General features: G+C 46.0%; 2 protein-coding genes across 2 annotated transcripts in view; one reads left to right on the top strand and one right to left on the bottom strand.

Annotated features, from left to right (window-relative positions):
• The window catches only part of TPGS2 (tubulin polyglutamylase complex subunit 2), a 409,136-nt gene that overhangs the window by 180,829 nt on the left and 213,983 nt on the right, over nt 1–14,324 (bottom strand). The window lies entirely within an intron of this gene.
• Nucleotides 1–14,324, top strand: part of NOL6 (nucleolar protein 6) — a 93,093-nt gene that overhangs the window by 17,177 nt on the left and 61,592 nt on the right. The window contains exons 8-15 of the mRNA XM_083354923.1: nt 999–1,119; nt 3,852–3,910; nt 4,450–4,551; nt 7,079–7,194; nt 8,259–8,436; nt 9,635–9,757; nt 10,421–10,569; nt 12,427–12,502. Of these exons, the coding sequence (XP_083211049.1) occupies nt 999–1,119; nt 3,852–3,910; nt 4,450–4,551; nt 7,079–7,194; nt 8,259–8,436; nt 9,635–9,757; nt 10,421–10,569; nt 12,427–12,502 (924 nt within the window). The remainder of the gene's footprint in view (nt 1–998; nt 1,120–3,851; nt 3,911–4,449; nt 4,552–7,078; nt 7,195–8,258; nt 8,437–9,634; nt 9,758–10,420; nt 10,570–12,426; nt 12,503–14,324) is intronic.

The raw sequence follows: 14,324 nt of genomic DNA, 5'->3' as shown, positions 1-14,324 counted from the left end.
TTGATTTGTGCTTAGATTGTAAGCCGCCCTGAGTCTTCGGAGAAGGGTGGGATATAAATGGAATGAAAATAAATAAATAAATAATAAATAAAAAACCCCTGCTCAGGCAGGAAACCGTATACCATTTCAGACAAATGGCTCTCCAGTCTCTTCTTAAAAACTTCCAATGTTGGAGCATTCACAGCTTCTGGAGGCAGGTTGTTTCACGGGTTAATTGTTCTCACTGTCAGGAAGTTTCTCCTTAGTTCTAGGTTGCTTCTCTCCTTGATTAGTTTCCATCTGTTGCTTCTTGTCCTGCTTTCAGGTGCTTTGGAGAATAGCTTGACTCCCTCTTCTTTGTGGCAGCCCCTGAGAGATTGGAACACTGCTATCACTTCACCCCTCACCCTTCTCTTTGTTTAACTAGACCAGGGGTAGGCAACCTCGGCTCTTTTAGGACTCATGGACTTCAACTCCCAGAATTCCTGAGCCAGCTTGGTTGGCTCAGGAATTCTGGGAGTTGAAGTCCATGAGTCATAAAAGAGCCGAGGTTGCCTACCCCTGAACTAGACATACCCAATTCCTGCAAACGTTCTTCATTTGTTTTAGCCTCCAGATCTCTAATCATCTTTGTTGCTCTTCTCTGTACTCTTTCTGGAGTCTCAACATCTTTTTTACATCATGGTGACCAAAACTGGATGCAGTATTCCAAGTGTGGCCTTACCAAGGCCTTGTAAAGTGGTATTAATACTTCACGTGATCTTGATTCTATCCCTCTGTTAATGCAGCCTAGCACTAATTTGGTTCTTTGGGCAGCTACTCTGGATGAGGAATTGTAGAGAGGAAAAAGGGAAGAGGTGATCTACCTGTCGAAAGTTGAGTTCAGTTTGTGTTCTATGCAAATAAGTTGTCCTAAACAGAAGCAATAGGTCCCAGTTCTTTTTCTCTGTTCTTTTTATGCATTTTTTGGCTGTGGAGGGGAAGGCGTGTGTTTGTGTTGACTTTCAACTTTCTTCCAGGGTCTGGGATGTTTCAACGGCTTCATTGCATCCATGCTGGTGGGACACCTCTTGGCCACTCACAAGATCAGCAAAATGATGAGTGGGTACCAGGTGCTGCGCAATGCTCTCCATTTCTTAGGTAAGTTGCTGCCGGCATCAAGTTCCCTTCGTCCTGTGCGCTCCCACAGGGAGGGCCTTCTCAGGGTACCGCCGGCAAAAGAGTGCCGGCGGGTAACACCTAGGGGGAGGGCCTTCTCTGTGGGTGCGCCTGCCCTTTGGAACCAGCTGCCCGTAGAGCTCAGGGCTGTCCCTGACCTTCGTTCATTCCGCCGGGACCTGAAGACCTGGCTCTTTGAGTTTTCCGGCCAGGACTGAGAATTTTAATTGTAATTTTATTTTAATTGGCTTTTAATTGGAGTTTAACAGGGGTTTTATTTTATTCAAGGACTAAATTTAATTATTGTAATTGTTCTTAACTTTTGTAATTTGTATTGTTATTTTAAATACCTTGTGAACCGCCCTGAGTCCTACGGGAGAAGGGCGGTATATAAGTCCAATACATAAACATAAGTTGCCAGGAACGTTGTGATGTTCGGACCAAGCCGGTGCCTGATGCTCAATGGGGAATTCTGGATTCTTTGGGTCTGATCTGCAACTCTTCAGGCATGGGGCCAAATCTCAGATGGAATCAGCAGAGGAACAAGTGTTCTCCTCCTCCTCCTCCTCCTCCTCATTATTATTATTATTATTATTATTATTATTATTATTATTATTATTATTATTATTATTATTATTATTTTCCCTCTGGGAAGAAGAGGGAGTATGCAATTTTCTCTGAAATGCTCAGATTCTCGATGTAAGAAGGGGCGGCAGGAAAATACCTAAATGTAAGAATAAAGAACCTACATGGGAATCTAGAGAAACGAATCCTTTGGCAGATATAATGTAGTTCAGAGGAGCCTGACTAGCTGGGGGCCTCCCTTCCCCCCTCCCCCCTCCCTCTCATCTTTCCCCTCCTACCTGAACCTCCCTCCCTCCCTCCCTCCTGCCTTTCCTTTCCCTTCTTTTCTCCCTCCGTCCCTCCCTGTCCCTCCCTTCTCTCTTTCCTTCCTTCCCTTCCTCCCTTCCTCCCTTCCTCCCTTCTCTCTTCCCTTCCTTCCCTTCCTTCCTTCTTCCCTTCCTCCCCTCCTTCTTCCCTTCTCTCTTTCCTCCCTTCCCTTCCTTCCTTCTTCCCTTCCTCCCCTCCTTCTTCCCTTCTCTCTTTCCTTCCTTCCCTTCCTCCCTTCCTCCCTTCTCTCTTTCCTTCCTTCCCTTCCTCCCTTCTCTCTTCTCTTCCTTCCCTTCCTTCCTTCTTCCCTTCCTCCCTTCCTGTCCCTCCCTTCTGTCTTTCCTCCCTTCCCCTCCTTCCTCCCTCCCTCCCTTTCTGTCTTTTCCTCCCTCCCTCCCTTCTGTCTTTCCTTTTCCTTCTTCCCTCCCTGTCCCTCCCTTCTCTTTTTCCTTCCTTCCCCTCTTTCCTTCCTTCCTCCCTCCCTCCTGTCTTTTCTTTCCTTCCTCCCTTCCTTTCTGTCTCTTCTGTCTTTCCTTCCTTCCCCTCCTCCCTCCCCCCTCCCTTCTCTCTTTCCTCCCTCCCTCCCTCCCCTCCTTCCTCCCTCCCTCCCTTTCTGTCTCTTCCTTCTGTCTTTTCCTCCCTCCCTCCCTTCTGTCTTTCCTTTTCCTTCTTCCCTCCCTCCTTCCCTGTCCCTCCCTTCTCTTTTTCCTTCCTTCCCCTCTTTCCTTCCTCCCTCCCTCCTGTCTTTCCTTTTCTTTCCTTCCTCCCTTCCTTTCTGTCTCTTCTGTCTTTCCTTCCTTCCCCTCCTCCCTCCCTCCCTTCTCTCTTTCCTCCCTCCCTCCCTCCCTTCCTGTCCCTCCCTTCTGTCTTTCCTTCGTTCCCCTCCTTCCTCCCTCCCTTCCTGTCCCTGTCCCTTCTGTCTTTTCATCCCTCCCTCCCTCCCTTCTCTTTCCTTTTCCTTCCTTCCTTCCTCCCTCCCTCCCTGTCCCTCCCTTCTATCTTTCCATCTTTCTCCTCCTCCCTCCCTCCCTCCCTCCCTCCCTCCCTCTCTCTTTTGATATCTATCCTTACTTTAAAAACAAAATGTACTTTTAAGTATACTTTTAAAAGCCATGGTGGCCCTTCCAGTTTGCAGAGGGAAATGGCTCCAGTAAGAATATCACAGTTAAGCAGCCCCCAAACTCCTTCCAAAGCCAGCCTGGTGACTGGACCCACTTTTTGCACTTCACCTTCCCATTATTACTGGGATCCCAATAAACGTGGCAGTAAAGAGATCCTTCAAGCTGTACATTCTTCCACCAAAGTTAACTCCCATCATCCCCATGACGTATGGAACTTGTAGTCCAGTGGCTTGTTCGGCACAGGTACTTCTCAACTTACAACAGCTCATTTAGCGACTGTTCAGAGTTACAATGACACTGGAAAAAATGACTTACGAATGACCATTTTTCACACTTATGACCATTGCAGCATCCCCGTGGTCACCTGATTAAAATTCGGACGCTTGGCAACTGACTCGTATTTATGACGGATGCAGGGTCCCGGGGTCACGTGTTCCCCCTTTTTGCCTCCTCCTGACGTGCAAAGTCAATGGGGAAGCCGGATCCACTTAACAGCCGTGTGACTAACTTAGCAGCCGTAGCGATTCACTTAACAACTGTGACAAGAAAGGTCGTAAAATGGGGCAAAGCTCAATAATTATTTCAACAACAGAAATTTAGGCCTCAGTTGTGGACGTAAGTCGAGGACTACCTGCATAAGGATATAAAATGGGGACTCCTGTCCAAAGTGATTAATTCTCTTTTTTAACTCTTCCTTCCCAGCTACTACAGATCTCACTACATCTGGAATCAGCCTGTCAAAAGACACGGAGCCCAGTCTGGTAAGAGAGACCTTTGAATTATTTACTGCTGTATTAAGATGGAAAAAATCACATTTTAAGCTTCTTATTCAATAGGATGAGAATCTGCCTTTTGAATAGGGAGCAAGTTGGCATTTCCTTAAAGTTGCAGCTCGGTTCAGTCTGGGTGCTAATGCTATTGTAAGTTAATGTGGGGCAGCCAGCGCTATTGTAGTTAAAGTATCTTACGGAAGTGGAGAAATTCAAGTTTTTCTATAATCTGGGAAGCATCTGGAATGACTTGGGCGAGGAAGACTCTGTCGGGCCCGGCTGTTGTTGGCTGAAATTGGAAGTATTATTCTAGACTTTGCCTGGAATTCAGAGGTTGAATCTTAATCATTGCATCAAAGGGAATTCATAATGGAGATATGAAGTGGAGGACAGCCCTTTGTGGCAACCTCTGTTTTACTGTGAGCGTGAGATGCACTTCTCCTGAATGATGGCTTGGTTCCTTACAACCTGCTGCTTGTATTTTAATGAAGACCGTCTCTGCAGTCTTGAAGCTCTTAATTTTCTTTTAGCCTTCCCTGACGGACTTCCACCAAGCGTTCCAAGTGGTGTTTGTAGACTCTTCTGGACTGGTGAACCTGTGTGCGGATATGACTGCCAACACTTACAAGCAGGTAAATAGGGGAGGGGGGAAGTTATGCATGGAGTAGGTTACCAGGAGGTACCGTGTTTCCCTTAAAGTAAGGCCTACACCAGAGGTAGGCAACCTTGGCTCTTTTATGACTAGTGGACTTCAACTCCCAGAATTCCTGAGCCAGCCATGCTGAGGGAAAAGGGAGAGGTTGCCATGCTGAGCCATGCTGGCTCAGGAATTCTGGGAGTTGAAGTCCATGAGTCATCGTTCCCTCACGCTGGCTGAGGAATTCTGGGAGTTGAAGTCCACGAGTCATGAAGGGGCCATAGTTACCCCATGCTGGCTCAGGAATTCTGGGAGTTGAAGTCCACGAGTCATAAAAGAGCCAAGGTTGCCTACTCTTGGCCTACACCAACAATAAGCCCTAGCTTGATTTTTGGGGGTGGGCCTAATATAAGCCCTATCCCAAAAATAAGCCCTAATTTTGGGGCGAGGCACACACCTCAAAATCAGGCTGGTGTGGAGAGCTGCCCCACCCTCCCCACACCCATTTACCTTGCAGCCAGGCCTCGCCGGCCCACTTCTTCTGCAGCGTCTTCTGCAGCCAGGCCTGCATTTCGCAGTCAAGAGGTCTTTCCAAGAAGGCCACTGTAGCTGAGGACCCAGCTATGGATTCAAGCCATAGCTCGGTTCTGCAAGGAGACCTGCAGCTGAGGACTGAGCTATTGAATCCATAACTCGGTACTTGTCTGCAGAGGCCTTCTGGAAAAGCCTGACTGCGAAATGCAGGCCCGAATGCAGCTGCAGAACTTTGTCCCAGGAAGAAGTGGACCGGCTGGGTGGGGCTCATTACCAGAGGTGAAGTAAGGCCTACCCCGAAAATCAGACCTGGTGCCACTTTTAGAGGCCAAAAAAATAATAATAATAAGACCTGGTCTTATTTTCAGGAAAACACGGTAGTAGCTGCTAAGTGGAGAGTTTGAAAGACTCCACAATCTGTCCCGAGATTGGATTCTGTTACAGAACTAGATCGGTCTACAACATTGCCCTCGACTTACGACCACAACTTAGCCCAACATTTCCGTTTGCTAAAGTGAGACATTTATAAAGTGAGTTTTGCCCCATTTCACCACCTTTCTCGCCACAGTTGTTAAGTTAGTCACACGGTTGTGAAGTGAATCCCGCTGACTCTTTGCTTGTCCGAAGGTTGCAAAAAAGGGAACATGTGACACCCCACCCCACCCCTTTTCTGGGATGCTGCGACCGTCATAAATATGAGTCAGTTGCCGGGTGTCTGAATTTTGATTCCATGACCAAACGTGCTGCCACGGTTGTGTGAAAAACGGCCACACGTCACTTTTTCTAGGGCCCTTGTAACTTTGAATGGTCACTAAACGAATGGTTGTAAGTCGAGGACCACCTGTACAATTTCATAAGGGACTTATTAATTGCTGCCCAGCTCGTTGGGTCTGCAAAGACCTTTAGATGCCTTCAGGAAAGAAAAAGTGCCCTCAGCCAAGAAGCCTGATTTTCCTGTCAGTCTTCGACTTCCTACAGTTCACTTAGTGACTGTTCGAAGCTACAACAGCGCTGAAAAATGTGACTTAGAACATTGCAACATGCCCGTGGTCACGTGACCAAAATTCAGATGCTGGACAACCGACTCACATTTACGACCGTTGCAGTGTCACAGAATCACTGCAGTGATTCCCTTAACAACTGTGACGAGAAAGGCCGTAACATGGGGCAGAACTCATTTAATGAATGTCTCACTTAGCAACAAAACCTTTGGGCTCAGTTATGGTCGTAACTTGGGTTGAAACTCAACATTAAGAAAACCAAGATCATGGCATCTGGCCCTCTCAATTCCTGGCAAATAGATGGGGAAGAAATGGAGGTAGTGACAGATTTTATTTTCCTGGGCTCCAAGATCACCTCAGATGGGGACTGCAGCCAAGAAATTAAAAGACGCTTGCTCCTGGAGAGGAAAGCCATGGCAAATCTAGACAGCACACTAAAAAGCAGAGACATCACCCTGCCAACAAAAGTGCGTATAGTCAAGGCTATGGTCTCCCCAGTTTCAGTGTATGGCTGTGAAAGTTGGACCAAAGAAAGGCTGAGTGCCAAAGAATTGAGGCCTTTGAACTGTGGTGCTGGAGAAGACTCCTGCGAGTCGCTTGGAGTGCAAGGCGATCAAACCGGTCAGTCCTAGAGGAGATCAACCCTGACTGCTCTTTACAAGGCCAGATCCTGAAGCTGAAACTCAAGTACTTTGGCCACCTAATGAGAAGGAAGGACTCACTGGAGAAGAGCCTAATGCTGGGAAAGGTTGAGGGCAAGAGAAGAAGGGGACGACAGAGAAGGAGGTGGCTGGATGGAGTCACTGAAGCAGGAGGCGTGAGCTTAAATGGACTCCAGAAGATGGTAGAGGACAGGAAGGCCTGCAGGAACATTGTCCATAGGGTCGCGATGGGTCGGACACAACTTCGCAACTAACAACAACATGGTCGTAAGTCTCAGACTCCCCGTACTCACTTAACACGTATGTGTCTTTTGTTGTTCTTTAGGTCCAGTTTGAAGCCAGGCAGTCAATGGAGATTCTGGATGATAAAACAGTGGATGGGTTTCAGTTGCTCTTTATGACCCCCAAGCCTCTGATCCGGACCTTTGATCACGTCTTTCAGTAGGTGGCTTGCAAAAGAATGGCTGGCACGGAGGGACGGATTGTTTTCCACTGTTATCAAGGCAGGCAGGCAGGCATGGGGCGAAAAAAGGATATTATCTCTCCTCCCACCATTTAAAACAAACAAACCAAAAGTTTCTAGTCCATACTGTTTGGAGGGCTTGCTGGGTTTGAAAGGCGGGGAAAGAAAGCATAGGGATTGAATGATTGATAGATAGATAGATAGATAGATAGATAGATAGATAGATAGATAGATAGATAGATAGATAGATAGATGGATGATAGGTAGGAAGATAGGGTAGGAAGATAGACTTGGATATATATGTATGTATAGGTAGGTAGGTCTTGGCGTATTTGGGTCATCTTTTCCCATGTAAGATTGATAGTGTCTTGGCGATGTTTCGACGAGGTCCCACTCGTCATCTTCAGGCTGGGACCTCGTCAAAATGTCGCCAAGACACTATCAATCTTACACGGGAAAAGACCCGAAAATGCGCATCTATCTATCTATATTTATATCTATCTATCTATCTATCTATCTATCTATCTATCTATCTATCTATCTATCATCTGGATATATAGAAAGATGGTAGGTAGGATGGATGGATGGATGAAAGGAAGGTAAAGATGGAAGGATATATGTGCGTGTGTGTGTAAGAGAGAGAGGAAGATAGATACATGGATGGATGGATGAAATGTAGGAAGAAAAAGATGGAAGGATATATATAAGAGAGAGGAAGATAGATAGATAAGGAGATAGATACAGAAATACATAGATGGATAGACAAGTAGGAGAGAGAAATAATAGAGAAAGTGAAAAAAAAATGGGCTATTTTTTCTGGTGATAAAAAGTCACGCCCCCTGGGGATTCTAGGAGTTGAAGCCTAAGACTTCTCGAAGACTGCAGGCCTACAGATACAGATCTAGACAGATCTGTAGATCCATATTTTGCTTTGCACAGATTTTTAATCTGCTTCCTTGTGAGCCCCCTCGCCCTCCAAGCTGCTCGTCTGTTTGCTCTGTGAGAAGCTTCCTCACTCACGGCTCTCCTTCCTGTCTTTCAGCCTCCGTCACGTCTCCAAACTCCAGGCGGCTTGCAAGAAGATGCAGCTCCTCAACGCGTTGATGGACCGTGGTGGGAATTACGTGGCTGCCGTCCTCCCGTTCTTCCTCGGCCTCCTGGAGCGTGGACTGGCCCGCCGGTCGGTGCTCCTGGCTCATCAGTTGCCTCAGAGCCATCCGGTAACTTCAGCAAAAACTTATTTGCCCGGCCTGCTAAAAGAACCCAGAGTTTAGGATTGTGTGGTCCTTTTAATTATCACTTAATTCACGGCCCTTCACATATTGGCCATCTATCGGTGCCAAACTGTCACAAGATCACCCCACGGGGGTAGTCCTCGACTTACGACCGTTCATTTTAGTGACCCTTTGAAGTTGCAACGGCACTGAAAAAGTGACTGGGGGCCGACCGGTTTTCACATTTGCAACCTGTGACATCACATGATCAAAATTCAGACACCTGGCAAGTGACTCGTATTTATGATGGTTGCATTGTCCCGGGGTCATGTGACAAAGACAATGGGGAAGCCAGATTCACTTAACGACAAAGCTCCTGGCTTCTAAGGATTCAGAATATTATATTGAAATTTACTTTGCAGGTTATGGAATAGGAATAGAATGTACTGGACTGGACTGGACTGGAATAGGGTAGGATAGGATAGGAACAAGACTACAATAGAGTAGAATAGAATAGAATAGAATAGAATAGAATAGGAATGGAATAGGAATAAGGTGGGATAGGAATAAGACTAGAATAGAGTAGAATGGAGTAGAATAGAATAGAATAGAATAGAATAGAATAGAATAGAATAGAATAGAATACAGTAGAATAGAATAGAATAGAATAGAATAGAATAGAATAGAATAGAATAGAATAGAATAGAATAGAATAGGAATAGAATGGAATGGAATGGAATGGAATGGAATAGGAATAATAGGAATAATAATAGGGTAGGATAGGATAGAAATAAGACTAGAATAGAGCAGAATAGGAATAGAATAGAATAGGAATAGAATGGATGAATAGGAATAGGGTAGGGTAGGAATAAGAATGGAATGGAATGGAATTTAGACTAGACTAGAAATAGAATTAGAATAGAATAGAATTAGAATAGAATAGAATAGAATAGAATAGAATAGAATAGAATAGAATAGAATAGAATAGAATAGAATAACAGAGTTGGAAGGGACCTTGGAGGTCTTCTAGTCCAACCCCCTGCTCAGGCACGAAACCCTATACCATTTCAGACATATTGTCGTCCATTGCAGTGTCCACAGTCTGAAGATGACAGTGCTGTCCTCAAAAGGTCCTATTTGAGGGCCACCTGATAGGTGCTTCTTGTTTGCTAATTTTTCTCTTGCTCTATCATTTTTTTTCCAGTGGTCGATCCATGTGGATCCCCCAAAGCACAAAGACATGGGTTCCTTATCCTTCGGACTGTTGCTAAATCTTGACTTCGCAACCAGTGTTTTGGAGCGAGGACCTGAAGCCGATAAAGAGGAGGTGAGAACCAACTTGGGCTGCTGATTACTATCTCTTCTCTTCTCTCTGGATCAAAAAACTTCAGCCAGTGCAAGATTTGACCATAATAATAATAATGGATGAAAGCTAATCAAGGAGAGAAGCAACCTAGAACTAAGGAGAAATTTCCTGACGGTGAGAACAATTAATCAGTGGAACAGCCTGCCTCCAGAAGTTGTGAATGCTCCAACACAGGGAAGTTTTTAAGAAGAGACTGTCCTGAATGGTATAAGGTCTCCTGGTTGAGCAGAGGAGAAGACCTTCAAGTTCCCTTCCAACCCTATTAATTAATCAATGGAATGGCTTGCCTCCAGAGATTGTGGATGACCATCACTGGAGGTTTTTCAGAAGATACTGGACAGCCGTTTGTCTGAAATGGCATAGGATCCTGCTTGAGCAAGGGGTTGGACTAGAAGACCTCCAAGGTCCCTTCTGACTCTATTATTCTACGATTCTGTAAGGGTCTCCTGCTTGAGTAAAGGGGTTGGATTAGAAGACCTCCAAGATCCCGTCCAACTCTGTTATTCTGTTATAGACCCGATGGAATCTCTAATTGTTAAAATACTTGAATTGCTTCGCAGTTGTTGAAGGATAACACACCGAGAAATGGGAGGAACGTACCTCTGTTTATGTCTGTTCCCGTAGGCCTTAGAGTTTCGGCAATTTTGGGGAGAGAGGTCGGAGCTGAGACGTTTCCAAGATGGCGTCATCTGCGAGGCCGTTTTGTGGGATGCTGCAAACCTGTGCCAGAAACGTCTTATTCCGGAGCAAATAATACGTCACATCTTGAAACTGTGAGTAGACCCTGATTACCCTTCCATTGTAGGAAGACATGAGGATGGAACAGAAGACTTTATTTTCTCAGAAACCTCTTGACTTCTCACTTTTAATTTCAGACACTTGGAAATTGATAGGACCCAGTCCTGCAAGATAATCCTATCTATCTATCTATCTGTCTATCTATCTATCTATCTATCTATCTATCTATCTATCTATCTATCTATCTATCCATCTATTTATTTATTTATTTATTTAAATTCCATTTATATCCCGCCCTTCTCCGAAGACTCAGGACGGCTTACAAGCTTAGCAGTAGCCTTCATTCTATGTATATGCCTGCTTATTAGGGCTTTCACACACACCCCAAGTGGCATTATTACAAAGTCAGCTTAATTGCCCCCAACAATCTGGGTCCTCATTTTACCTACCTCGGAAGGATGGAAGGCTGAGTCAACCTTGAGCCTGGTGGGATGCGAACCTGCACTAATTGCAGGCAGCTGGTGTTACTTAAGGAGGCATTCGCCCACTGCTCCACCAAGGCTCTTGAGTTCCTGAATGCAGACTGTACGTTAAGACCTTCCTTTTTTTTTTACTAGAGAATATTTGTAGCTCTTGGTCGAATGGTGAGGTTTTTGGTGCTCTCAGAACTGGGTTGCATCCTTGCAGACGTTTCACGACCCAACTTGGCAACATTATCAGTACTAGGAAGAGAGTGGGTTTTGCTCACTGTTTAGATACAACTGGTTTGGTTAGAAGGGAATATTTGTAGCTCCGGGTTGGGACTCTGGAGTCCTTGGTGCTCTCTGAGTTTGGTTGTTTCTTTGCAGATGTTTCGTGACCCAACTAGGTAACGTCATCAGTTACAATGCTAGAAGGAAGTGGGGTGTTTGGACAGCAGGAGGAGGAGGAGGATTGTGGGAGCTTAGTGCTCTCTGAGCTTGATTGTTGTCCTGCAGACATTTCATTACCCAACTAGGTGACATCATCAGTGATAGAAGGGAGAGAGGTGAGGAGGAGGAGGAGGAGAATTGTGGGGTCCTTGGTGCGCTCAGAGCTTGGTGGTTTTCTTGCAGACGTTTCATGACCCAACCAGGTAACATCATCAGTGCAAGAAGGGAAGGATGTTGCTTGCCATTTATATACTAATAGCTTACCCTGTCAGGGTTGGTGGGAGTGTTCTTTGTGGTGCCTTGACTAGACTACTTGTTTACTGCTTGATTCTTGTCTAATATTAATCTAGAGAGAGATACCAATAAAAGAAAATATTTGTAGCTCAGGGTTGAATTGGGATGTTCTTGGTGCTCTCTGAGTTTTGCTTGCAGACGTTTCATTACCCACCTAGGCAACCTCATCAGTGCACAAGAAAGCTCAAGAAAGACCAAGCATCCTACAGCTCTCTTATTTCTCCTTGAAATTCCAGCAGAGGTTCACTATATTCAGCCATTGTACTAAACCATGGCTAGTTTTCACCACTGTGTATTGAAGACGCCACAAGGATCATCGTGCACAGCTGTAAATCTTGTTTTACAAGCCATCTTGGCTGCTTTTAGAGGTTGCACACAAGCTAGCATTAAGCCAACCTTTGTATCTTTTGTTTAGGGCAGGGCTAGGCAACCTCGGCTCTTGGATGACTCGTGGACTTCAATTCCCAGAACTCCTGAGTCAGCCGACTCAGGAATTCTGGGAGTTGAAGTCCACGAGTCATCCAAGAGCCGAGGTTGCCTACCCCTGGTTTAGGGGGATGCCTGAAAGCAACTCTAAATTGGGGCAATTTCACAGGATGTTCAGGAGGCAAGAAGAATGCAAACTGACTTGGAAGAAGAAATATTTATAATGCTGCTTGGTCTTCTTCGTTTTTTTTTCCTGTGCAGGCACCTGGATGTTCCAGAGACTTCCATCTCTTACATGGGGGCCCTGCTGGAGCCCCTCATTAAAGTGGGGCGAGAGGTGAGGTCCTATTCCATCTTTTCTCCTTGTCTTCTTTGCCATCCCTGAATGTCTCTCGAGATCTTTGCCCAAGGAGATTCTCTTCTTTTCCCACTGGGGATGGTCTGGGGAAATAAAATAACTCCGCAACATAACTGTCTAAACCAGGGGGTCTTCAAACCTGGTCCTTTTATGACTTGTGGACTTCAACTCCCAGAATTCCTCAGCCAGGCACATGTGCCTGGCTGAGGAATTCTGGGAGTTGAAGTCCACAAGTCCTAAAAGGGCCAGGTTTGAAGACCCCTGCTTTAAACCAAGAGGGAAACACCCCACCCCTGCCCCTCCAAAAATTCTCCTTGAAGCTCTCCTTTCTTCATCTTTGTGGGGGGGGGGCAAGGTGTCCTTTCAATGAAGTTTTTTTTAAAAAATCCCATTTATATCCCGCCCTTCTCTGAAGACTCAGGGCGGCTTACAATTTAAAGCACAAACCGATGTGCTTAGCAGTAGCCTTCATTCTATGTATATGCCTGCTTATTAGGGCTTTCACACACACACACACCCCAAGCGGCATTATTACAAAGTCAGCTTAATTGCCCCCAACAATCTGGGTCCTCATTTTACCTACCTGGGAAGGATGGAAGGCTGAGTCAACCTTGAGCCTGGTGGGACTCGAACCTGCACTAATTGCAGGCAGCTGGTGTTACTTAAGGAGGCATTAGCCCACTGCTCCACCAAGGCTTTTGTCCAAGAGTGGTCCAAGAAAGCCAGAGTGACAGAATTTTGGCGCTGAAGCTACTATGGGGGTCCCCGGTGCTCTTTGACTTCCTTGTCTTCTTGCAGACGTTTCATGACCCAAGTAGGTAACATAATCAGTGCTAGAAGGGAGTGAGGTTTCTGGAGTGGAGGAGGAGGAGGACGACGACTGTGGTATCTTTGTTGCTCTCTGAGCTTGTGGTTTTCTTGCCCAATTTTCCTTACCCAAATAGGTAACATCGCCAGTGCTATAAGGGAGGGAGCTTTGCTCAGTTTATGTTCAAGTGGGTTGCTGTGTGTTGGGGGGGGAGGCTGGTATTTTCTTTCTGTCGTTTACAAAGGCAAGCTACTTGTATATAATCAGAAAGAAAAACCCCCACTCCCTTCTAGCGCTGAAGATGTTACCTATTTGGGTCATTAAATGTCTGCACGAAAAAAGCCAAACTCAAGTGTACCAAGGATCCTTCAGTCCTCCTCCTCCTCCCTTCTAGCACTGATGGTGTTACCTTGCTGGGTCATTAAATGTCTGCATGAAAAAAGCCAAACTCGAGTACCAAGGATCCTTCAGTCGTCGTCATCGTCCTCCTCCTCCTCCTCCTCCTCCTCCTCCTCCTCCCTTCTAGCACTGATGGTGTTACCTTGCTGGGTCATTAAACGTCTGCATGAAAAAAGCCAAACTCAAGAGTACCAAGGATCCTTCAGTCCTCCTCCTCCTCCTCCTCCTCCTCCTCCTCCTCCTCCTCCTCCTCCTCCTCCTCCTCCTCCTCCTCCTCGCACTGATGGTGTTACCTTGCTGGGTCATTAAATGTCTGCACGAAAAAAGCCAAACTCAAGAGTACCAAGGATCCTTCAGTCCTCCTCCTCCTCCTCCTCCTCCTCCTCCTCCTCCTCCTCCTCCTCCTCCCTTTTAGCACTGATGGTGTTACCTTGCTGGGTCATTAAACGTCTGCATGAAAAAAGCCAAACTCAAGAGTACCAAGGATCCTTCAGTCCTCCTCCTCCTCCTCCTCCTCCTCCTCCTCCTCGCACTGATGGTGTTACCTTGCTGGGTCATTAAATGTCTGCACGAAAAAAGCCAAACTCAAGAGTA

This window comes from Vipera ursinii (assembly GCF_947247035.1).
Source record: "Vipera ursinii genome assembly, chromosome: 2".
NCBI lineage: Eukaryota > Metazoa > Chordata > Lepidosauria > Squamata > Viperidae > Vipera > Vipera ursinii.
Note: the sequence above shows the minus strand (reverse complement) of the source record. Positions and strands in the feature narration are given on the sequence as shown.